Raw genomic sequence first — 14,185 nt, forward strand, 5'->3', positions numbered from 1 at the left:
CACTTGACTGCATATCCTGGTGAAGGTATGTAATCAAATTCAAATTAGAAATTAGTTCCAATAGCCACTCTTAAATAGATCAGCACTACCCAATAGAAATATGATGTAAGCCACAAAACTGAACCACAAATATAATTTAAAATTTTCTGGTAGCCACATTTTAAAAAGTAAAAAGGAACATCAAATTAATTTAAACAATATATTTCATTTAATTCACTATATCTAAAATATTATTTCATGTAGTAAATATAAAAATTACGAGATATTCTACATACTTTTTTTCATAGTAAGTCCAGAGTATATTTTTGTACTTGTAGTACATCTCACTTTGGACTAGTCATATTTCAGGTGCAGAAGTCACAAAGGCTATAGACTACTATATTGGATAGTGTAAAAATAGAAGCTATAAGTTTCAGCACCTTTGAGTACCACTATTAGCTCAAAGAATGGCTAGAATGGTTTACATCCTCCCTGCTCCCATCCAAGCAGCAATAATGTAAAGTTTCTCTCTAACTTGTGCTTTTTTAGGGAGAATCTTGTCCCAAGCTTTTGTATCATGGCCAAGGAAAGTGAGACTCATAGAGGTGGGGGTGGAGTGAGGGTGGGAGAGAACTAGAGGGCCGACTTGCTCGACGCTGCAAGTACCGCCTCATTCAGTCTCCCTGTTGACAGGTGGAGATGGAGGCTCAGTTCCCTGACAAGCCAAGCACCTGCTGACACAATGCTGGAAGGGGACTGAGAGAGAGCATGAGCTTCCTGCTCAGCCCTACTGACACCCTCGTGCCAGCATGGAAGGGGTAGGGGAAATCTGCCACTCAGGGGTAGATGTGGTCCAGCACTAGGACAGGAGATCAAAACACTGCCATCCGCTTCCACAGGGCAAGGGATAGTGGGGTGAAAGACCAGCTGCCTCTGGGAGAGTAGTGGGGCAGGAAGAGCAGAGATGTTTCTGTTGGAGTAGGGTGTGTATTGCCAAAAAGGTTTTCTGTTATTAAACCACCCCTTTCCTGGGCTTTTAGCTGGGGTAAATGTGTTTTTCCAGCTTTTTTTTTTTTTTTTTTTTGGTCTATGCCTGTTGGCAGGTCAAACCTGAAGGCGTCTGTGTTGTTCCGTGTAGGATGTATGGGAGACAATAAGGAAACAGAGAAAGCACCATGATGTCATTCCTCACATCCCGAGGTTCCAAGCATTCCACTTACTTCCATCATTAAATATTTTCTTTTGCTTGTTTGCTGTGTTATGTCCAGAGTTATTTTTGTATTAAGAAGGAGTGCCTGGGAGGTATAGGGCTACTCTGTCTAGGCTGGAACCAGGAATCTACTAAGTGCTAAATCTAAGTACCACCTTCTAATCCTCATCCTATTCTATTTGTTACATTTTTTTTTTTTTGCTATGATAAATGCTTTTCCTTGAAATTAATTTCTCCCTCAGCATTTATTACTGCACCTTACAAGCTTCCTCCTATCTTTTGGTCACTTCTAAATGTCCTTCACAGTTTCCTCTGGGTCAGTAGCTTTCTAAGTGCTTGTGTTCCCCAGGATTCTGTCTTAAGTCCTTTTATCTTGCCTCCTCTTTTCTCTTTCCACAGCGAGCTATATCGTGAAAATGCACAAACTGTTGTCTCCTAATCCTCATCCCAATCTAGTTCCCATTGGAAACTTCTAGCTGGTTATACTGGCAACTGTTACCCAGAATGTAACTTATTATCCTCATGCGCATGTGCAAATAGATGTTTCTTCCAAATTGGCTTTTATTTCTGAATTTCTGAATTTGGTTATGACCCTATAAACCCTATAACCTACCAGGAAACACACTCAAAAATGTAGTATTCTAGTTTGGCTTCTTTCTTTCTTCCACACTCCAGCACATCAAGCTCTTGATGTTCTCCCTATATATGCAATACCTCCCTTTGTCTCCATCCCTGTGGCAATGCTGAGTATTTATTCAAAATCACTCTTCCAATTGTTTTTAAATTTGTCTATCTGCCTCTTTTTCATTACCTATTAAAGAGGCTCTAGCTGATCTCTTTTTAATGCAAATATGATCAAATCTGTTTAAGTCCTTTAGTAATTACCTTTAAAGAATGGATTCTGAACTTCAACTTTTCAGGCTCATCTTCCACAGTTTGCTCCATTTCTGGAAATACACTGTGATCTCTCAGACCCCACACTTTGTCCTGACCTTTGCTCACATTGCTTAGTCTGCTTGAAATGTTTTCTTCTGTCACCCACACCTGCTCCACATAAACCAACTCCTACCAGGCATGAAAGGTTCCAGACATGTGATCTCTTCTGAGAAATGTTCTCCTTTGCCCTGCATAAAGTGTTTCTCTTCCCTGTTTCTAAACCCCTATCTGCATGTTGTAATTGTTGATTTGCTTCTTTGCCTCCCAACTGGATTCTAGAGAGGCTCTGAGGAAGCTTTTTTTCCACATCGGTATAATATAAATAGAGAACAGAAAAGTCAGCTATTCATCCTTTGACTAGTCGTCTTAGAGTGGAAGTATACTATTGCGGTTAAAAGCACTGACTCTGGAGCAGAAAACCTGTTTCAAAGGTCCCTTGCTCATCTACAAGGATCGACAAATGCAATACATTTTTTGAGGAGAATTCTGGAAAATAGTCAAGATAGAGTACTTTTCTTTTAGAAATAAAATTCCTCCATTAGGTACTTTAGCTAAAACCTATTTTTTAATAGATTACATAAAAAGCAATATGGTAAGAGCACTTAGGTATTTTCTAGTGGTTAAGAAGAATCGCTTTGAAAATGAATAGGAAAAATCTTAATTGACTATTTAAAAGGAACCACTGAATGGATTTTCTAAGCTCAAAACTTTGATCACACTATTATTAAATAGATGTTTATGCTTCTGTCTCAATGGTGTGCTTGTTCCCTGAAAATCAAGCTATACGAAACTGTTTTAAAAACATATATAAATTGTTCATTATTTGTTCAATATTTTATGGGGAAAAATTACCATATTGAGTTTTCCCTTCCTCCCCCAATTGAAAAAACACTCGAAAGTAAAGGCATGTGTAGATATATATAGTACCTCACTCAAAAATTTATGTTCAAATATATAAAATTAATCTTTTTTTAAAATTCCGCTTAAGGAGTTTCTCAAATTTTATAGCCCTCCCATACCTTTTTATACCTCCCCATACCTTTCATCCTCCTATATCCATATCCATTGTATCTTTTGTACTTCTTGAGGGAAGACTTTTGAGGCACCCAAAGACTGAGGTTTGTTTCTCACCAGTACCTCCAAGTTGGCAAAAGAGTGAGCTTCCTCTTCAAAGACCCCTGGAGTGTTTCTAGACATTGGTCCAGGAAAGATTATGGATACAAACCAGCTGCTTTGCTGTGACCCCTTTAACCACCCCCACATTGGCTCATTTCGAGAGGGCAGGGGCATCCATGTGTGAAATTCTTACTGAAAACCTTCCCCAGATGTGGTGGAAATTTTAATGCCGTGCTAATTTTTTTTATTGTCTAGTGGGGGGAAAAAATATCACAGCCGATTGCATGCAGGAAAAGCTTTATTTAAAGTCACGGAACAGTTACACTTTTTAAAATTGCTAAGCGGAATACCCCAACATTTTTCAATGACTTAGGAAACTGGCACATCTTTAGTAAGCAGGTTCCACTTCCACCATTTTCTCTGCCCCACCTTCAATGCTCAGTTGTAGAATATTCATTTATTTATCTTATTAAGTATATTTATCTCACAGTCATCTGTCAAAGCTTTTGTTGCAAAAACACATCTTAACAATTACGTACACAATGGAAAGATCTGATTAGGTGTTTACAGGACGTGAAATATTTAAAAATACACGACAACAGGGTTACGAGAAGGGTAGCGGCATCTTTCAAGTCATTTTACTATTTCTTTCTCTTTTGCAAACATTAATCTCTGACATCTGTCAAGTCTTATTCCTTAAACACATCATGTTCCTTTCCTCTCCCTCCTCTTCCTCCAACATCAATGTTGTAACAATCAGAATTCTCTTGCCTGGGAAAAAGAAAATTTTTACCTACAAAGGACATTTACTGACGTCTAGCTGTTATAACCCAAACCACAGCACAAAAGTCAGTCTTGTACGGGTGACACATTACACTGACATTGGTCCACATTTTCTGTACACTGTCGGAGAAGGTCGGGGCTCCTAAAACCTGGGGCTCACATGACGATGCACTTGCCGAGCAGCTTCTCGGCCACCTTGGGCATCTGCGATTTCTTCTGGTTAGGCTGGAGGCAGGTGGGGGGCTTCTTCGCGTGGTTCAGCAGCATGTGAAACAGCTCCTGCACGTTGACATCCTTCTTGGCAGAGGTCTCCAGGAAGGCGCAATTCCACTCCATCGCGTAGGCAGCGCCATCCCTCGCCGTCAGCTCCCGGCGGCGGGTGTCATCGCATTTGTTGCCGACCAGCACGATAGGATACTTACGCAGGTTTCTACCTTTGATCTCGCGGATCAGCTCATAGAAGGGCTTCAGCTCCTCCAGGGTTTGCTTCTTGGTGACCGAGTAGACCAGGATGAAGGCATGGCCCCTGGCAATGGCGAGGCGCTGCAAACCCGGGTAGCGATGACCGCCAGCCGTGTCGGTAATATGCAGCGTGCCGGTGCCGCGATTGCCGCTGCGGACCTGGTGGTAGGTGTCTTCCATGGTTGGTACATACTTTTCGCGAAAGTTGCCGCGCACCCATCTCTTCACCAGTGCACTCTTGCCAACGCCTGTGGAGCCCAAGATCACCACGCAGTAATCTTTGTTCCTTCTCTGCGGAACGAAGGCGCGGATGATCAGCAGAGTGGGCAGAGGCCGCAGCCGCTGCATCAGCTTTTCCTTGAAGCCGAAGCAGGAATTGCCCATTGTCGGAAATGGGTGAGGAGATGCTCGCACAACTTCTCTGGCACCGAGCCAGAAGCAGGCGAAGCCTGGGGAGGAAGAAAAGGAGAGTGAGAGAGAGACTGGACTTCTAACCTAGAATGTTGTCACAGCATCTGCCTGGACAGCTTCTCCAGGGGACGCTGGGGAAGGTCTCAGCTCACTCCCCAAACCCCACATCCTCCCTCCTCGGAGGCAGAGCCTGGCTCACTGCCCACCTCAGGCACCGACAAAAGGCAGTGCAGGTGCGGAGATTCGCTCACCACCTCCTACGAGGACGCCTTACTCAGTGGCTACACACCCGTTATTTGCACAACACACTACTAGCTGCAAAATGAGAAACTGTAAAAATGGACAGCCTGCCAACCCTTAAAACGCACACATCCGAGAGATGTTACCAAACCTTCCCTCCTCGAAAAAGCCCTCGTTGCACTCTTTCCTTGGATATTAAAAATTTGCCAGCATCTCTGACACTGATCCATTACGGCAGGCAAGGGTTGGCTGCCGCGGACGTCGCGACCCAGGGTGTGGTCACGGGGTTGGGAAGGGGCACCTGAGAAGCCCACAGGGGCCTGATGCTCGGTTCGTTATGTCAACAGACCCACTGCCTGCAGCAACTATTCCAGTGTCATTCAGGGACGTGTACCCACCCGCTTGGCGGACAACGTGTCCGCTGGTTCCCATCCGCAACAACCCAGGCTGGTTATCCAGCTACGCCTCACATTTTAGTTCCTCTCAAAAGGCAGAAAATTGCTTTTGCCTCTTACCTCTCTGCGAGGAGAAAACCGAGTGGGCTAGCGGGCAAATCTGCTCCTGGCCCAGGCGGTGTTGGCGGCGGCAGCGGATGCGGCACCAGTCGCGTACCTGGAGCGGCAAGCGGAGCGCAGCCAGGTACGACCAGCTCGCTCGGAGGCTCCGAGAGAACTGCTCCAACTGTTGGACTCCGACTGGAGCACTGGAACCAGGGGGCGCAGACTGGGAGACTCCACTTGCACAGTACGCAGAGGGGAGGACTGGCCACGCAAGGCGGGCCGAGCCCAGATGTGCTCCCACCCCTCCCCCCACCATCTTCCCGGCGTCCCCCACACCTGAGCGTACCAGTACCCACAGCCCAAGGCAGCGCAGAGCGGGGGCGGGATGGGTGGGTTCCTGGCTTTACAGGCTCTGGTCCCTGGGGGTGAGCACTACTGAGGCTTCTGTTATAAGAACAGGCTTCAGAACATACCTCTGATTGGGATTTCCTGTAGTGTCATGCAGGCTCTATGTAAGAGGATAGAGGAGCATCCTCTGAACCCAGTGGCATTAGCATCTATCACATTTATCGCCACTCCTTGTACATTGGATCTCATTTGATCACCACAAAAACCTTACAAGAAAATCAGAGCAGGGATGTACGCAGCCTCTAGGTACCTAGAGTGGCCCCTGACAGCCAGCAAGAAAACATGGACCTCAAGCTTATGCTTGCTAGCAACTGGATTTTGCTAACAACCTAAATTAACTTAAAGCAGATTCTTTGCTAGAAACTGTGTATAAGACCACAAACCAGCCAACAGCTGTGATTAAGCAGAGAACCCAGTCCAGCCCAAGGACAGACTTCTGTCCTGCAGAACTGTGGTTTCTGTAGTTAGGTGGTTTTTTAAGCCATAAAATGTGCGGTAATTTGTTACACAGCAAAAGTAAACTAATGCAGTAGGTAAAATTACTTGTTCAAGGTTACAGAAGTCATAAATCAGTGACCTAGGCCCAAACATATTTCTCCTGACTCCAAAATTTCTTTCTCTGGTATTATCATTCTATGTCATTAAGTTGATACTCTGTTTCTTATTCATTAGTGACATTTTTTTTAGATAGCTTTTTTCTAACCCAAGGCACATCCATGTTGGGTGGAGATCAAGGGCACATGCTTTAGAGGCAAAAACTGTGTTTAGAATGTTTGTGTATTTTTCTTTTCCTTATTTTGAACACACTTTAATATAACTGAACTGTAGGATCTTGAGATTTTACTTTTCTGTAAAGGAGGAACCAATACATATGAGAAAGACTTGTGGAGAGGATTCAAGAAAATATTGCCTGAAGCACTATTAGAAAGCATATTTAATACAATAGGCAATCTATGAATGACAGCTATCAACCTTCATACAGTAATGCTGAAGACTGTATATACATAATCCTGTAGTCTTTGAACATTCAGAACATGATATTCTGAAAGAGGTCATAAACTTTTTAACCCAAAGGAGAGCAGATTTCAGTTTGGAGAATATAGCAGTTTCGGGGAGAAATAAATTGGTGGCAGAACTTGGGACAGGGAGGAAGTAGAGTGAGAATTCCAAGTAATAATGAAAGTATTGCCTATTCTTCCTAAACCACAAGATTCACTTTGCCTATTGAAATCAGAGTAACTGAAATGTCCTTCGGAATGAGAAAGATGAGAAAAGAGGCTCCTGAAAACATTTATGTGGAAGATGAATGAAGGTGCCTTTGTAGGTAAGACACATACACACACACACGAATGACTAGGGTAGAAATAAGATATATCCCAAAGTTAAAATCTTTAACTGCCAGAGAGGTCAAATTAAGAAATTATTAAATAAAATTTACAAGAAATGATAACAAATGATAAAACCATAACTCTTACATTCAAACTGAGTCTTATATCTCGAAAGCTAGTATAAAATCTTTTACCTTAAGAAGAAACCTATCCCAGGGAACCAACACTGCACTAGGCTAGAAGATTCAAAAGCATGGGCCAAACAAGAATTCTGGAACAAATATTGGCAAGTTAAAATCTACAGTTTGAGATATATCAGTGAGAAACAACAATTAATCGAAACTAACACTGAGATGAACCAGATACTGGAATTATCTGAGGATTTTAAAACAATCATCATAAAAATACTTCAACAAGCACAATTTTTTGAAACAAATCAAAAATTTCAGCAAAGAAATAAAATGTATATAAAGGATCTAAATGAAAATTATAAAACTGAAAAATATAATAGAACTTTTAAAAACTTCCTAAATGGGCTCAATAGTAGAATAAAGATGACAGGATAGAATTAGTGAACTGAGGATAAAGCAATACAATTTACTCAATGTAAACGACAGAGAGATATTAGACCTGGGGAGGATATAAAGCAAGTCTCAAGGACATGTAAGATAGTAACTAAAATTCCAACATTTGTATCATTAGAGTTCTAAAAAGAGAGAGAAAGGGTGTGGGTCTGAATGACAATTGGAAGTTAAGGCTGAAAACTTCTGAAATTTGGTGAAAGACACAAACCTATAGTTCCAAGAAGGTGAGCAAACTCCACCAGGATAATTCCAGGGAAATCCATGCCAAGACACCCACAGCAATCTCCTCGTATTTGTGGAGCATATGTTCCAAGACCCCCAATGGATACCTGAAATTGCAGACATTACCAGACCCTATATATACTATGTCTATTTCTATATACATATACCTATGTTAAATTTATAAATCAGGGAATTTCACAGATAGAAGTTTCGTTTTTACTGTATAGTTCAGCAACCTCAACATATAATTTTAATTTTATTTATTAAGTTGAGAACTTTCATTAAAGGAAACACTTTATGGTTTCTCTTTGGCATATCCAAATTGTCAGCATCACTATTCTTCTCCTTTGGGGCCATTGTTAAGTAAAATAAGGGTTACTTGAACATAATCACTATGATTCCACAACAGTTGATCTGAGATCCAAGATGGCTACTAAGTGATTAACAAGAGGGTAGCATATACAGTGTGGATATGCAGGACAAGGGATGATACATGTCCCAGGTGGGACAGAGATGAAAGGCAGGCGATTTCATGATGCTACTCAGAATGGCATGCAATTCAAAACTTACGAATTGTTTATTTCTGGAATTTTCTATTTAATAATTTTGGACAATGGTTGACCATGGGTAACTGAAACCCTAGAAAGTGAAATTGAGAATGAGGGACTACTGTAATTTAATTCTAAAAACTAAGAACAAAGAAAGACTCTTGAAAACAGGTGGGAAAAAACCAACATATTGCCATGAGGAACACTATTTTGGATGACAGCAGATATTTCGTTATAAACCATAGATGCCAGAGGAAATGGCATGACATTTTTTAAGTGCTGGAAGAAAAGCACTGTCAACTGCAAATTCTATATCCAACAAAACAGTCCTTAAAGAGCAATGAGGAAATACTAATGTGTTTAGATGAAGAAAAGCTAAGAGAATTTTTTGCTAACAAATCTACTCTTAATGAATGACAAACAAAAGTGTTTCAAACAGAGGACAATGTGGAATTTCAGAAAGGAAAGTAGAATGTCAAAATATGCAAAAATGAGGGTAAATATGATAGACTATATTTCTTCTCATGAATTTTTATAATTATATTTGATGATTGGAACATTAATCCCCACAATATCTGATGCTAAAGACAATAATATTAAAAATTGAGGAAGGCAAAGGGTCCTAAATAGAAGTAAGGTTTCCATAGTTCACTCAAAGTGGTCAAATGTAGATACCAATAGATTGCAATAAGTCATATATGCATACTGAAATACCCAGAGCAACAACTTTTTATACAGAGATATACTCAAACACACTAAAAGTAAATAAGATGAAATCCTAAAAAGTGTTTCAGTAACCCACAGGAAAGTGAGAAAAGTGAAACAGAGGAAAACAAGAAAATAAATAATACAGTTGCATATTTAAGCTCAAATATATCAAGAATTGCCTTAAATATAAATTCGGTAAATATATCAATTAAAAAGGCAAATTAGCAGAGTGGAACAAAAGAACAAAAGAAACACAAGTCAACAATATGGTATTTGAGGTGAAAAGAAACACTTCACATTCAAAGTCATACCTAGGTTGAAGGTAAAAGGGTGTTTTCATATAGTAATATGTAATATATGAAAACTAAAATTAAGAACATGAAATGATTTATAATCACTCTAAAGAAAATAAAATATTTTTATATGATTAACAAAACACATAAAGGATCTCAATGCTGAAAATTACAAAATGTTAATAAAAGAAATCAAAGAAGAGCTTAATAGATGGAGAGACCTAATATATTCATGAGTTAGAAGATTTAACTTAGTAAAGTTATAAATTCTCTCCAGATTGATCTATAGGTTTAATGTAATTCTTGTCAAAAAACCTAGCAAGACTTTTTTGTAAACACACAAGTTGATTCTAAAATTTATATGAAAAAAACATAGTACATAAAGTAGCTAAAATACTTTTGAAAAAGGAATAAAGTGAAAATAATCACTCTACTTGATATTAAGTCTCGCAATATAGGTACATTAATCATGATAGTGCCATATTGCTGGATAGACAGACATATAAATTAATGGAATAGAAGAGAGAATCCAGGAATAGGCCCACACAAATATGCCCATATTATTTTTGACGAAGGCACAAAAGCAATTCAATGCAGGAAGAATCGTCTTTTTAACAAATGGCCCTGGAGCAATTGGACGTCCACAGACAAAAACAAACAAGTAAACAAAAAAAATCTCAACCTAAATTTCACGTTTTAAAAAAATTAATTTATAATGGATAATGAAGTTAAATGTAACACGTAAACTATGAAATTGTTAGAAAAAAATCAAACAGAAAAATCTTCAGGATTTAAGTCCAGGCAAAGAGTTCTTACACTTAACATCAGTAGCACAATCCGTTAAAAAAATTTTGATAAATTAGACTTCACAAAAATTAAAAACTTTTACTCTGTGAAAGGCCCCGTAAATCTAATGGAAGAAAATATTTGCACTGGCAGAAAATATTTGCAAGCCACGTATCTGGCATAGGACTAATATGTAGAAATAAATATATAAAGAACCCTTGAAACTCAGTGATAAAAAAAAAGTCCAATTAGAAAATAGGCAAAAGATGCAAATAGATATTTCAGTGAATAAGATAAACAGATAGCAAATAATTACATGTAAAGCTTTTCAACAACATTAGCACTAGAGAAATACAAATTAAAAGTACAGTGAGATATTGCTATGCTTCTATCAAAATAGCCAAACTAAAAACTAGTGATAAAATTAAAACCTGATGAGGATGTGGAGCAACTGGATCACTCGTACATTGCTCGTAGGAATGTGAAATGGTAGCCACTCTGGAAAAAGAGTTTCGCAGATTGTCGCAAAACTAAAAATACAACCCAGTAATAGCACTTCTAGGTATTTATCGTAGAGAACTGAAAACTTATGTTTACACAAAATGCACACTACTTTGTGAATCTTGCACACATTATTTACAGCAGCTTAATTAATAGTAGCCAAATACTGAAAACAATCCAGCCATTTTCTAATGGGTATATAATTAAATCACAGTACATTCATATTATAGAATATTACTCAAAAACAAACAAACAAAAAGGAATTATTGACACAGGTAAAATTTGGATGAATCTTAAGAGAATTATGGTGAGTAAAAAAATCCAATCACAAAAGATTATATACTATATGGTTCTATTTATGTAACATTCTTGAAATAACAAACTTATAGAAATGGTAGGAGTAGTAGGGTTTTAGATACGAGGGAAGGGGCATGGGAGGAAGGTAGGTATGCTTGTGAAAGGGCAACATGAAAGATTCTTGGAGTGATGGAACTGTTCTGTATCCTGACTGGTTGTAGATATACAAACTTACAAATGATTAAATTCCATAGAGCATACATAAAGGAGTACAAGTAAAACAGAGAAAATTTGAAAAAGAGCAGTGAATTGTATCAATGTTAGTATCCTGGTTGTGATACTGACCACAGCTTGCAAGATATTACCATTGAGGGAAACTGAGTAAAAGTTAATCAAGATCTCTTATTTCTTATAATTGCATGTGAATTTTCAATTATCAAAAGTAAAAAAAAAAAACATTAATTTTAAGAAGTACTCGCTAAAAACAAAACAAAAAACACTCATGGCTCCCTGTTGCTTACAAATTTAAAGTTCAAATCCTTTAGCTTCATGTTCCCAACTCCTTGCAAACAGACACCAAATTCCCTTTCAAGTCTTACCTTCCTCAAGTCTGCATATACTGGCTTAATAATTGGATGTTCTTCGGAGTTTCCCTACATCTGCTTCTCCACTCAGCTCATCCCGCAACTCCTCATCCACACACCTCAATCCAATTATCCGCCCAGTGGAACCTCCACCTGGAAAGAATCCCTCCCTGAGTTCTCAAGCACCTTTTCACCTCATATTGAAGTTTCTCACATACTTGTTTTATATTTTCTACAAAGCTATAAGCTTTTGTTGGACAGAACTAAGATTCTTTTATCTCTGATTCCCTCACAGATGCTTTAAGTAAGTGTTGGAATGTAGCACTCAAGAGGCTGTCAGGATGGTGTGGTTAGTTAAAGCAGATTGCACCAAGAGGGTGGACGTCACTGATGGAGTGCCTGCTCTGGAACCAGCCTGGCTTCTCACCAGTCCTGGTTTCACCACCTCTTTATAATTTAGCCTTTAACTTTATCCTCAGCATCCCCTGATAGTAGGGGAAATACATGATAATTTCTGACACACTAGAAAACACCTTCCTCAATACCTGGCACAGAATAGACAGTCAGAAAATGCAGCTGGGGTTCGGAGACTTGGTCTTCAGTTTCTGTTTGCTCACGTACTAGTTTTATAGACTTAGACAAACAACTTGTTTTCATTTCACAGTTTTCTCCTCTGTAAAATGGAGACAAATGTATCTATGTTTGAAATAAGATTAACTGATTTATTTGTATAAAAGTCAAGCAGAGTATTGCTGGTGGAATGTGAGTAAACTAGCATTTATCTGAGCATTTGCCATGACATCTGGGCATTGTTCTAATAACTTTATACCGTTAACTCATTTAGAACTTACTGTGAGTCTGTGAAGTGGAGACTATTACTATCTCCGTTTTACAAATGGGAAGGCTAGGCATAGAGAGATTAACTAAGTGGTAGAGGCCAGGAAGTCTGGCTAGCTCCAGGACCTGTGCATTTTATATCATGCCGCCTGCCTCAAAGAGACAGGTGGGGATGTTCAGGATCCTCACAATTATAATTTTGGGAGTTCGTTTCCTTTTGGTTTCTTTATAGGTTCTTCCCTCATTTTCCTTTTAAGCTCTGCAGAAAACTAATGGCAGTTTTGTTCTCTATCCTTCACAAGGAGATAATATTTACAATTTTGATCTCTAGGTTCAAGGTTGTTTCAGAAATCCCTTCCCTTAACCTTTGCAAGCATCTTCTCCCATTTCTACCACTTCTGTTTCCAACCAGACTGCTTTTCCCTCGCACCCTCCTGCTACAAATAGCCCCTTGTTCATAGAAGTATCATCTCTTACCTCACAGAAAGAAAGCCACCAGATAAAACTCCACCAGTGCCTTAGCCCACACATATCCCGCAGCATTTTCTCTTTTCTCCATCCAAGGTTAGCGCTTTATCTGAGTCCTGGTGTGCTTTTCAACCCATGCTTCCTAGGCTCATCTGTGGGGGAAATCACCTGGGATGCTTGTTAAACATACCTAATCCAATTTACACATTGTTACATGTCAAATTTGTTCCATTAAAAAAATACCCTGCCCACCTCTACGGAATCACAATCTATAGGTGAGACCTGGGGTCTGCATTTTAAGAAGCTCTCTCAGGTGATTCCAATACAGAAGATGCTTGAAACTATTCCTTAGAACCTTACTTGATCAACCATCCCATGTCTAACCTAGCTGTTTGATCTCTTGCTCTCCATTAGATTTTTTCTTGTTTTCTAACATGGGCTTTTCATGCTAAAAATGTCCCTATAAGCGCTGCTTTCATTACATCCAAAAAAAAGTGTGTTGTTAAATCTCTAAATAGTTGAGAGTTTGTTTACCTATTGATTTCTAGTTTAATTTCATTATGATCTGAGAACATACTTTGTATAATTTCTAGTCTTTTAAATTTGTTCAAGTGTGTTTTATGGCCCCAAACATGGTTGTCTTGGTAAATATTTCATGTATAATTTTTTTTAAATGTGTATTCTTTTGTTATTCAATATTTTATAAATGTCAGATCTAATTGATTAATGATGCTGTTCAGTTCAACTGTATTGTGACTCATTTTCTGCCTGCTGGACCTATCAGTTACTCGAAGGGTATTTAAGTCTCCAACTATAATAATAAATGTGTCTATCTGTCCTTCAGCTCTACTGGTTTTCGCCTCCTGTGTTTTGGTGCTGTTTTCCAGTACATACACATTAAGGATTACTATGTCTTCTTGGAGAATTGACTCCTTTTTCATTATTCCTGATAATTTCCCTTGTTCTGAAGTGTGATTTTTCTGA

At 39.0% G+C, this 14,185-nt stretch overlaps 1 protein-coding gene across 1 annotated transcript; it reads right to left on the reverse strand.

The window, feature by feature from the left end:
* Window positions 1-3,523: 3,523 nt before the first annotated feature.
* DIRAS3 (DIRAS family GTPase 3) lies at window positions 3,524-5,849 on the reverse strand. Its single transcript, XM_016164520.2, has 2 exons — window positions 5,653-5,849; window positions 3,524-4,935 (listed from the first exon to the last, which is right to left on the reverse strand). Exon 2 carries the CDS (start codon window positions 4,868-4,870, stop codon window positions 4,181-4,183), a length of 690 nt encoding a protein of 229 aa, XP_016020006.1. The 5' UTR covers window positions 4,871-4,935; window positions 5,653-5,849; the 3' UTR covers window positions 3,524-4,180.
* Between the last annotated feature and the right edge of the window lie 8,336 nt (window positions 5,850-14,185).

Source organism: Rousettus aegyptiacus, unplaced genomic scaffold (assembly GCF_014176215.1).
Source record: "Rousettus aegyptiacus isolate mRouAeg1 unplaced genomic scaffold, mRouAeg1.p scaffold_m13_p_1, whole genome shotgun sequence".
Taxonomy (NCBI): Eukaryota; Metazoa; Chordata; class Mammalia; order Chiroptera; family Pteropodidae; genus Rousettus; species Rousettus aegyptiacus.

What these genes read in the sequence shown, in the direction of transcription:
- DIRAS3 (XM_016164520.2), bottom strand. Translation starts at nt 4,870, where the DNA reads ATGGGCAATTCCTGCTTCGGCTTCAAGGAAAAGCTGATGCAGCGGCTG.